The sequence below is a fragment of the Humulus lupulus genome, chromosome 3 (assembly GCF_963169125.1).
Source record: "Humulus lupulus chromosome 3, drHumLupu1.1, whole genome shotgun sequence".
Lineage (NCBI taxonomy): Eukaryota > Viridiplantae > Streptophyta > Magnoliopsida > Rosales > Cannabaceae > Humulus > Humulus lupulus.
Window position 1 is genome coordinate 67,322,730 of NC_084795.1, and position 11,033 is coordinate 67,333,762.

General features: G+C 29.5%; 1 protein-coding gene across 1 annotated transcript; it reads right to left on the reverse strand.

Moving 5' to 3' along the window:
* Window positions 1-5,595: 5,595 nt before the first annotated feature.
* LOC133822787 (uncharacterized) lies at window positions 5,596-9,361 on the reverse strand. The gene is made up of 7 exons (XM_062255229.1): window positions 9,192-9,361; window positions 7,528-7,590; window positions 7,369-7,448; window positions 7,053-7,161; window positions 6,716-6,875; window positions 6,381-6,544; window positions 5,596-6,187 (listed from the first exon to the last, which is right to left on the reverse strand). Exons 1-7 carry the CDS (start codon window positions 9,192-9,194, stop codon window positions 5,807-5,809), a joined length of 960 nt encoding a protein of 319 aa, XP_062111213.1. The 5' UTR covers window positions 9,195-9,361; the 3' UTR covers window positions 5,596-5,806.
* Between the last annotated feature and the right edge of the window lie 1,672 nt (window positions 9,362-11,033).

Genomic DNA, 11,033 nt, shown 5'->3' on the forward strand with positions numbered 1-11,033 from the left:
TAATAATTTCTGTTATACACACTTATTATATAGAAGAGATATAAAAAGTAATTTGAGAAATCAGATTAATAAATACTTTTAGGGCTATTTACATTTTAAAATTTATCAGGGAGACTTTTTTTTCTTTTTCTCAATCATATTTTTAGGCTATATTAATAATTCATTCCACAATTTCTCCTTCATTAGTTAATGTCCGTTAAGTAGTCGGTTTGTATATACCTTGAATCCAACTCAGAAAAGAGATAAGAAAATTACAGCAATTTAGAATTTTTTTTTAATTGACTTTTATTGAAATATACAACTTAGAACTTATTTTTTTAAAATGAAATACAAAGAACTTGTGTGTTTGGATTCACTTTTATTTATTTTTTATTCTTTAGCAAAAAATAATAAGTTTTAGTTTTTGGATGTTTGCTTAATTGGTAAAGTTTGTTTTTATTAATAAAAATTAAAACAAAAAATAGTATCAGAATATTTCTAATTAACCTTTTTATTTCGAATAATTTATTGCAAAATATAAAATTATATCTATATTCGTTGTTATATGCACGTGCCTTTATACATATATACGCAATTTACATAAACACAAAAATACAAACCCGAAAACAAATTAATAAGTCCAATGAAAATTTCAAATTATGCTTGTTATTTTAATAATATTGAAAACCATAACAATATATTTGAATTGTACAGTATAATAAACAACGCCTAAAAATATTAAATTAATTAATAATTGTATCAATTTTTCTATTATCATTGCTATGAAAAGAAAATGCAGAAATATATAAGAAATTTAAATATTGGCCGCTGCTTACAAATCTATTATATTTATTATATATATATATATCTTTTATATAATAAGTGAGTAGATAACGATAATTTTTAATTTTAACGGTTTTTTATTTTTTTTAATGTTAATTTTAACAAAATATACTTATATTTAACAAAATATTGTTATATTTAACGATAGTTTGTAAATACTTAAACTTAAATAAAATAAAATAAATAATTAAAAAATTAAAATATGATATTTTTGAGATATTTTACAATAATAATTATTTAAAAATAATAAAATCATACATTTTATAACTTAAATAAAATTTAATTAAACTTAAACTCATTTATTAGAATATTATAATATTAAACATACAATATAATATACTATGAATCAGCAATAAAAAAATTAAATTAACAAGAAACTTAAATTTAAAATCCATGTATAATATTTAATATTATATTAAATATATAATATATAATATATTATTTTTACCCTCAAATTCAAAAACTAGAAAAATATAAACTTAAACAAAAATAAATAAATTATTTAATTAAAATAATATTTATTTAAAATTGATATGATATTAGTATAAATTTAATAAAAATAATTAATAAATTATATAAATAAAATTAAGCAAATCCACGTTAACTTTTATCTGTGTCTAGTGTATATATATATATATATATATATATAGATTCACCAATGAAAAAGTAGGAAATTAGATAATAAAGGCATTAACTGTAGTGCCAACGTATTAACGTTGGTGCATACAGTACTACTAACATAAAATTAATGGTCTTAATTATTTACTCGACAGGAGCTTTCGTAAAAGTAGTACAGTACTTATAAAAAGACAAATAGCTTTTCGGACCCTTTATCAGCTCGAAAACAACTTTTTTGCTTATATTAATAGAAATGCATCCCCACAAAAAAAATATGTAATATTTTTGCTATAAAGTTTATCTCCTTTTAAAAAAAAAAAAAACTAAAGGTTTATTTATCCGGAAACACTAACAAAAGCGGAAAACGTTTAAAAACCTTTATTCTCTTATCCTATAATACTATATGATGCTGAAAATAAAATGAAAAATCAAATATATAATATTAATTACATTATACTTCGTAACAAGAGAAAATACTTTTATTTGGTAGTTAGTACAATATTTAATCTCAACATAAAAATTTATCAGAAACATTATAATATTTTGTCACAAGTATTTGTGACTAATTTACCTTTAAGAATGTCATTTCATTTATAATAATAATAATAATAATCGTTGTTATAAAAAATAAATATGTTCCTTTTTTATTATTTAATTTTGGTCACTAAAATTTTTCAAGACATATCTGTAGTCACAATTATAATGATGAAATTTTTTAATTGAAACATTTTTCATGATTAGAATTTAATTTGTTTTACGTGTTTAATTTTAGTTTCAACACAGTACTTGTAAGCTAACAATTAATAATTAAAGTCATTACCATATAATAATAATAATATTATAAAATTGGTCAACTCGAAATAAACCAAAAGCTTGCCAGCAAAAGATAGAAACTATATATTTGATCAGAAAAAGAGCCTCGTGGTGGCACGCCTCACATTTACATTGAGTTGTTGATATAGACATGTATATTATCTATACTTCTAAATGGCCGGCTAAGCCTAATACTAAAAAACACATGACCAAAAATTCCTACAAAGAAAGTTCATTTTAGCTTCTTCTTTTTCTTTTTTCTTTCTTTCTTCTGTTTTTTTCTTTTTCTTTATTTCCAATTCCTTGCTAAGTAAGGATTACAGACATGGTTATATAAAGCTTTAACCCAAGAATTAAAATATTTTCACTCAAAAAAACAAAAAACAAAAAATCCGAGAAAATATATAGTATATATGAGATGGTCATCGACATCATCCATGTCGATCGTTTGAATTATATGATTTCATATCACCGAAGAAAACCATGAACTTGTGCCTAACACCTATCATATAGATATATATATATATATATATGTGTGTGTGAGTGTGTGTGTACCATGGAGAAGTACTACACGCAACATTGAAAAGATGGTGATTTCAGTAGTACTCGAAAATTCACCCCATTATAATGCAAATCCAACGCAGAACAAACTAACAATTGCAATTATTTTGTGAAAGTATTCTCCGAAATTACACTAAACAAAAGTCGTAGAATTCATTCTCACAGAGTAAAAAAAACCAGTAATTAATATATGTTTTCCACACAAACATTTTATAGAGAGAGTATAGCTAGGTCGTATAGGATAATAAGGTTGGAATGGAAACTAACAATATGCTATATAAATTAAACTCACATCTATATAGTGGCTGGTGATCTCTCTCTTAGCTTCTAAAATTTCCCGGCGGTTTCTCCCTTGCCCCAGGCTCCGAATAGCTTCAAGAAAGCAAAACAATAATATTATAGTTTTCTTTTGAGTAAGAAACCTAGCCCATTTGATATTTCTACCAAAAAACAAAAAGAAAGAAAGCCCATATTAAATAGCACAACGTACATAACCCACATCTATATATAAATATTAACTACATCAAATAAAGAAACTTAACTGGACATGGTATATATCGAGAGAAACTTGTACTGATCATAATTTGTATAATATTATATATCGCTCTGCAATTATTACTAGAAGTGTAAAACAAGCCAAAGAAGTAAAGAAATAAAGCAAATGAGTCCGAATTGTGGCTATGCATATAATGTAATGTAGTGGTAACTGAGAAACAGTGTCAATATATTTGGTGTGAGTGTTATTTTTAAATTTTACAAGGTTGTTATATATTTGGGTTCAATTTCTTTGAATCGTTGCGTGATATTATGGCCGTGTTAGGTGGACTTTAGGTCTTACATATAGCCTGTATGTACGAACACACCTATATATATATTATATACACTCATCATTATTATATACAACTATATATCTTCACCAAAAAGAAAAAGGAAAATCCAGAATGTGACTAAACAAAATCAAGCTCTGCGGTACAAACTATTTTATCCTTGTATTTAGTCAGGTAAATTATTTAAATATTTTAAAACTTTGTAAAGTAGTCTAAATATCTACAATATATATACACCTAAATAACTACAATATATACTACCTTACCAAAATTTGAGTCGAAAATATTTTTCAAGAAAAACTGGAGAAAGTGCACCAATGTGTCTTTTTTGAAGGGTGCACCGATAACTTCACCAAAAAGAATGAAGAAAATCCATAATGAGACAAAACAAAATCAAGCTGTGGGTACGTTTAGATATTTATAATGCTATTTAATTTTCTTTTTCTTTTTTTCTTAGGGTCAAAGTCGAGAATGTCTCGATATATATAGAGTGGGTATATACTTAACTTGTGACCAGAACGAGAGATCCCAGCTGAAGCAGCAGTAAACAGTGGTTAGCTCGCAATTTGTATTTGGTTTCATTATAACTCTAAACAGTCCTTAGCCCTAGAGTTAGCTGCTGGGACCATGCACCTTTCATTAATATATATATATATGCACAGTCGTGGAGATTTATATAATAATATCACGTTATAATATTTTATATGGACATTATATAAAAATATGTGTGTGTGTGTATGGAGAAAGCTTGCAGTATCACGTTGCCATCAGTACTTGCTGGCAATTTGAGTTCTTACATGAACAGTTGTCTAGACTTGTACAAATAAAACCTTTTTTGATCCTGCACTACTAGTAATAATGCTTTTGCAGACAGCTGAAATATCTTACTATTTAGATTTGGGAGTAATACAATCGTACTAAGAGTCAGACCGCATGCTTTGCCTTCTTTTTTTTAACAATTAGATGAATATATAAATATTTATATAGATTGTGTCGATGGATTGAAACCAACTATGATCTTCGTTCCCCAATTAATTAAAGAGTAGACTTTCTTTAGTGTCTGATGATCTTTTCCCAGAAGAAAAACAACAATAGTTATAATAGAAACAGTGCCCTTTTTTTTTATTACAGTAACTGTTACTAGTGTACTGCTCTCTTTTTATATCACAGGTCTCCTTCTTTGAGCAGTGATCGAGGAATTGTGTCTGAAATACTGTTATATGTTTTTTTCCTCTTCCACCAGTAGTACTGGAACCCAATATCCATCCTATTACAAGCCAGCCATAATATCTAGTAAACGCTAGACATAATTTGACTGCAATAGACACAACAAGCCAGACATTTGCCCAGATACTTCGTGAACTCTAGCTTAGATTCTATAGGAACCCAAGCCTCCTTCCTCTGCTAAAACTCAATAAAGAGCTACGATTCATATCTATAATCATCGAGTATATATAATATAAGCTGTCTCTATATTTGTATAATATTATGTCTTCAAGAGGAAAAGAGGACCTATACCCCAGCACTTCAGAGATCATGATGGTTGGTCACTCGAATATGTTAGGTTGAATAAAGAACTACTTCTAGAATTTAAAGGCTGCGAAAGAGGATAATTGAAGACCTAAAAGAGGATAATAATATTTGTTCTTCCAAATGTAGATGTTAGATTATTGATTTTTTATTTTAGATTAAAGACTTTACTAATCTTTAGATTTATTAAAGTTAGCGTGTTGGGAAAGATTTTATTTCATTTTTTTTTATTAAAAATATAAGAAGAGAAATAAAAAGTTCAAAATATTGGAACTCCAACTCTCAACCTTGGTTTCGATTCTACAATAAGGCGTGGGAAAGAGAAAAGTAAAACAAAAGTATCATAATCCAGATTCATGAACCTAAGTTTAATTATTGATTGAAATTGCTCAGATTATGCTATATCTACATTCAATGACATCCATTCTGATTCTCAAAAGGCTGGCCAGCCGTTACTTTCCATCACAAAAAGGTCATCATTATACAATATATCCAATGCCGCACACAATTAAGTATTAACATAACATAAGCTTATGTACAAAAACTCTTAACACCAGCAAAATGAAGAAAAGAGGAATAAAGAAACATCAGAATTAAGTATAACGGGACTATTTTTTCTTTCCCTTCTTGAATTATCATATATTATTCTCAGTAAGCTTGAAACGTCTGGCAGTTATTGAATTTCCCTTGCGCTTACAAGGAGCAGCGGCACCATTCGACCATGACGATGGCTTGAATCCTCCTGTCAGAATGTTTGATGCAGCGGTCGCATTTATCCTCCTCCTCTTGGATTCTAGCTCTAGTCGTTTATTAGATGCTGAAGAACCAGACGGCTCTGAAAAAATTGAACACGCATTAATCAGAGCTCGCTTGTCCTTCCTATTCCTTTCAAACTTGGAATAGAACTTCACTTTGGAAGCAACAGCAGAATCCTCCTTGGATGCTGGAAGCAGACGCACACCTAGACCCATTTTCTTGCAAGCAGCCTCTTCTTCAGCAATTCTCTTCTTTTGACCCTGATATGGAGAAGTGAGAAACATTATTTCTTTCTTTCCTTTCCCAACTCAATAATAGCAAATAATTCTTTAAAAGGGAACTATATTTTAACTAAATGCATTCAAGAAAACAGCAAAACATGTACTTTTTTTAAGGGTCATCAAAAACAGAGTACATGAAAATGGAGTGAACACAACTAGATAAATAACATACTCTAAGTTGGGCCCGGAGAGCCCTATTTAGAGAATAGTCATCTGCATGTCGGGCATCTGAAGATCGCTGCAGGCGCACTAACACTGGCTCTGCTTCTTTCTTCTTCTTCAAATCCTGTTCTTCGTGTTCAAGACGATAAAATGGATCTGCTAGCTTTCCTCTTTCTGGAAGAAAAAATATCATTTAATCGTGATGATTATTGTGTACAACTTGAAAACAAACTAAAATCTAGAAGATGGTCCGACAACAAAGAGATATCATTGGTTAGTTTTTTTATTTTTAGTAATTGTTTTGGCTTAAAAAAAAAAGGCTCACTGCCAAAAATAAAACCCAACCTTCATCTGCAGGAAGTTCAAAAGTTTCTGCATCCTCGACGTCATAATCCTCAGTTTTTTTCGTGGCGCCACTGACAATGATGTACTCACAGTTCTTTGGATCTGTGTGAATAACAATCTCATGTCTACAACATGCAGCCTTCATAGTAAAGCTCCATATCTGAACGAAAGAACATTACTGTTAAAAGATAACTCAATAAGGGAGGGGGAGGGGGGAAATTAAGTAGCAAATGCATGTACTTGCATCTGAAAAATATTAACAGTGTAAAATATAGTCATAGTTTCTACAATCTGAGATTAAGCATTTAAATATTAGTAGTCAGCTTGCACAAAGTACCTTTGTGGAATAGTAATTTCCCACTTGCTTCTTTTCTGCATTAAACCGAACACCCTTTGCTATCATAGAGTTGCATCCACCACACCATATGTTGAATGGCATCTCAAACCTGAAATTTAACACAAATTTTGGCAACTGAGTTAAAACTTTGCACTTGTCCCCAACATCCACTGTCCAATACATTTTAGAGCTGGTACTTAAATGACAAAAGTTATCAATAATTGTAAAAGAAAATCGGAGATAACACATAAAAACCCTTCCACTCATTCTGAGATACACCAACGAGAGAAAAAAAATAAGACGTGTGCTTTATTACCTTATAATCAAAATACCCTGGTCTATTTTCTTTGCTCTTTCCCTCAGAGCATGTTGACCGTGGAACTTGTTCAAAGAACCCTGCGAAACAAAGACATGTAAGAATCCTAAAAGCTGATCAATACACAATGTTCTCAAAGACTATGATTCATATACATACCTGATCTGGGGTCCATTCTGGTGGATAGTAAAAGTTGTCTGCTCGTGCAGCTGCAAGTGAAGACTGTAGAAATCCAAATAAAAGCAGGCTTAGCAGATTGAAGATAATTATGAGAGAGAGAGAGGGAGAGAACCCCACCACAACATGCACACAAAAACACAGAGATGGAGACCATAATTTAATAATATCATACCAGAACTTTGCTCTCATCATGCATAAACAAAAAACACATGAAACAATACAACAAACTTGGTGATGAACAAACTACTATTGAGTTACCATGAATATAAGTCTGCTAAGAGAACTTGATGATATGAGAGCTCTTGTGCATGCGCATAACCAAACTTGATAATACACAGACATGCACATGTATATGCATATTATGCCTTAAGTTCCAAACAACTTGTGAATAGTAACTGAAACTTAATAACAAGTATTTCAATGTTCCTCTCATCCAAATAAACTTTCATATTTTCCGTATACAACATAAAGAAAAAATTCATGTCCCAGCGACAAGAATAGGAACAATTGGAAGTTGCAGAACTTGCCCATTCCAAGCCAAACAATGTGAGGTTTGTTAGTTATTACACCTTTCCATTTGTTTCTTTTGAAATTTATATATAAAGAATTTATGGTTAAGTTCCATAAGCTAGCTCATAAACTTAATCATATATCTTTAAACTTGTGCTAGTAAAGTCATCAGGCAAAGTTCACATCTCAATGTCAAATATACAAAGTAGTACAATAGTTAAATTTTACATATTAAATGATTTTCTACCTCTCCATCCAGGTTCTAGGAAAAACATTATACTGGGATACATGATCTCGGACCACAGGTAGGAAAAAAATGTATCAAACCAACTTCTGATTCAACAGAATTTAAAGTGACAACAATAACGCCAAGAGCTAATCTGATGTTGCAAAAGCGAGCAGCTCCTTAAATTAAGTTATCTGAGCTTTCTGATGATTACAAGCCTATTTATCCTCTTGGTTATGCATGCATGTGGCAAATGGAAACTAAGTAACAGGGTGTATTGTCAAATTGACAAGTTTAATAGGCCCAATTAAGGAGACAGACAACCGAATTCATCTCCCTGAATCCCAGTACAATATTTAAGATTGATCTGAATGGGACTTCAAATGTCATAACGATATTACACTAAAAAAAATGTCCAACCCTTTAATCAATCGTTCACCTCAAAATCTTAGAACTAAAGTGATCAAATTATTTTATAAGAAAAAATCATTATGCTCCGTATTTATGAACTTGCCAATAGAAAACGACGCTAACCCCATAAGGAGCCACTATAATTCACAAAATTCAATTGATAATATCAAACTAAATTGATCGAAAAGGACGCGAAAACCTAATATTAGGGTGTCATAATCGATGGTGAAGATGCTGGAAAATAAATCAATACAGAACATAATAACTTGAATTAATAACATCGTTGCATAATAAAACGATAAATATATACTGCATAATATATTAATCAAAACTAAAAACTCTTGTGTGTGAACTTACAGAAAGCAACCAAGCTAACCGACCAGAAAATTTTTGTAGAAAAAATGACGTAGCTAATTGATACGGAAACCCTAAAATTTAATTGCAGAAAAAAATAGTGAATTGGGGAAGATTTAAAGTGATATGAGAGCGAACGTACCATGTTGGAGTATCTGAATTTGGGGGATTAAGGTTCCGAGAATTGGAATTTGATGTCGCCTTTCTGAACTAATTTGAGTTTAATCGCTTCGTCCACCCAATTTGAGTTAACTTTGGTTTGTCGTTCTCTTCTCTTGGTCAAAGGTTCCCTTACGCTTCGCGTAACCTTTTTTTTATTTCCCCCTTTCTCATATATAAAATAAATAAATAATAATACTTGCAATTGGGTAGGCAGACGACGTGTCGTTTTCTATGACACTTTCAAAAAAATATTCTTGTCTATCCCTTCTAAATAAACAGTTTCCACAGTCTAAATAATCATGTTTTAAAAAAAATGCATAATTAATGAAAATTGTGTGGGTTTCGTGAATGATATGTAATTGATTAATGCATAATCATATTATCAATCAAATATTAATTAATATTTATTTAAATAAATACAATAAATAAATAATAAATATTATTAGGTATTTCTAAATTTACAACCTTTGAAAAAATAGAAATTAAATTACAAATAGCCTTTAGGTGGTTTTCAAGACTCCAATAATGATTCTCCTCTTTTTTAGGCTTTCTTGCTAATATTTAGAAACTAGAAAGCATAGTCGCGCTTCATGCAAATTTGTGTAATGATTAAAAAATATATATTTTTAAATATTTTTTGGGAGATTGTGTGTAAGGGATTCATTTTCACTCTACCCATACAATATGCTCCTTATATGGATACGTAAGGGTGTCTTGACCGTACTTATTTTTATGATAATGTTTATTATATAGCGAGCCTCCTTTAGGATTTCAAATTTTTTTGAATAATTAAAGTGCCAAAAATAAAAGACAAGCTATTTGTTATAGGTGTCTTTTTATTTAATATTAGTATTTTATAAGCTTTGCATTGTTTTTTTGTTTATTATATAGTTTTTTAAGATTTTTTTTTATATTTTTAGGGTAGAAAATTTATAAATCATGACATTTTGCATAATCATTCATTTTTTTAAAATAAATATTTTATTAATTTAATTAATAATATTCTTAATCAAATTAATATCAAGTGTATACATGTTGATATTTTTAATTGTTAAGATAGTTTAGTTTTAAATTTGAAATATCAAAACAATAAATCTTGAAGACAAATATCAATTTATATATAATTCATTTTTTATTATAATTATTAAAAAATTAGTCATTTCTAAATATTTTATTTAAATATAAATAAAAATATTTTTATTTGAAATTTGAAATGTCAAAACAATAAAAAGATAAATACAAATGGAAAATTTTGAAATAAATGTTGTTTACCCAAAAACGGTTGTTGATGACGTGGCAAGGATTTCTTACACGTGGCAGAATTGAAATAAGGCGGTGTTGTTCGATTATCGACCAGCTATAAATTGCTTCATCAAACCTAACTATTAGTTACGACCAGGTTGGTCGTATGATTCGGTTTATTCCCTTATAAGATTGTGATCTTGTAATAAATACATTTATTATTTCATCTTTATTACCTTGATACACAGATATTAATGAGAGTTAAGGCCCAATGGCCCATGTAACCCCCCTTGAGTCTATAAATATGCATGAAATAGCTCAAGGAGGGGACTTTTGATCTTTGAATCTTTCTCCTGAATATTGAGAGAGAGAGTCTATAGTGCGATTATCCATCGTCTTGTTGTAATTCTCCCAAGGTTTGTGAAACTCAAAAAACCTAGTTCTTTAATCACAGCATTGGAACTCAATATTAATAATAGCACTAAGTAGACGTAGGTCATTACCATTCATTGGGGTCGAACCACTATAAATTGTTGGTGTTTCTTCTTTACCATTACATTAAACTCTTAATTGTCATTTC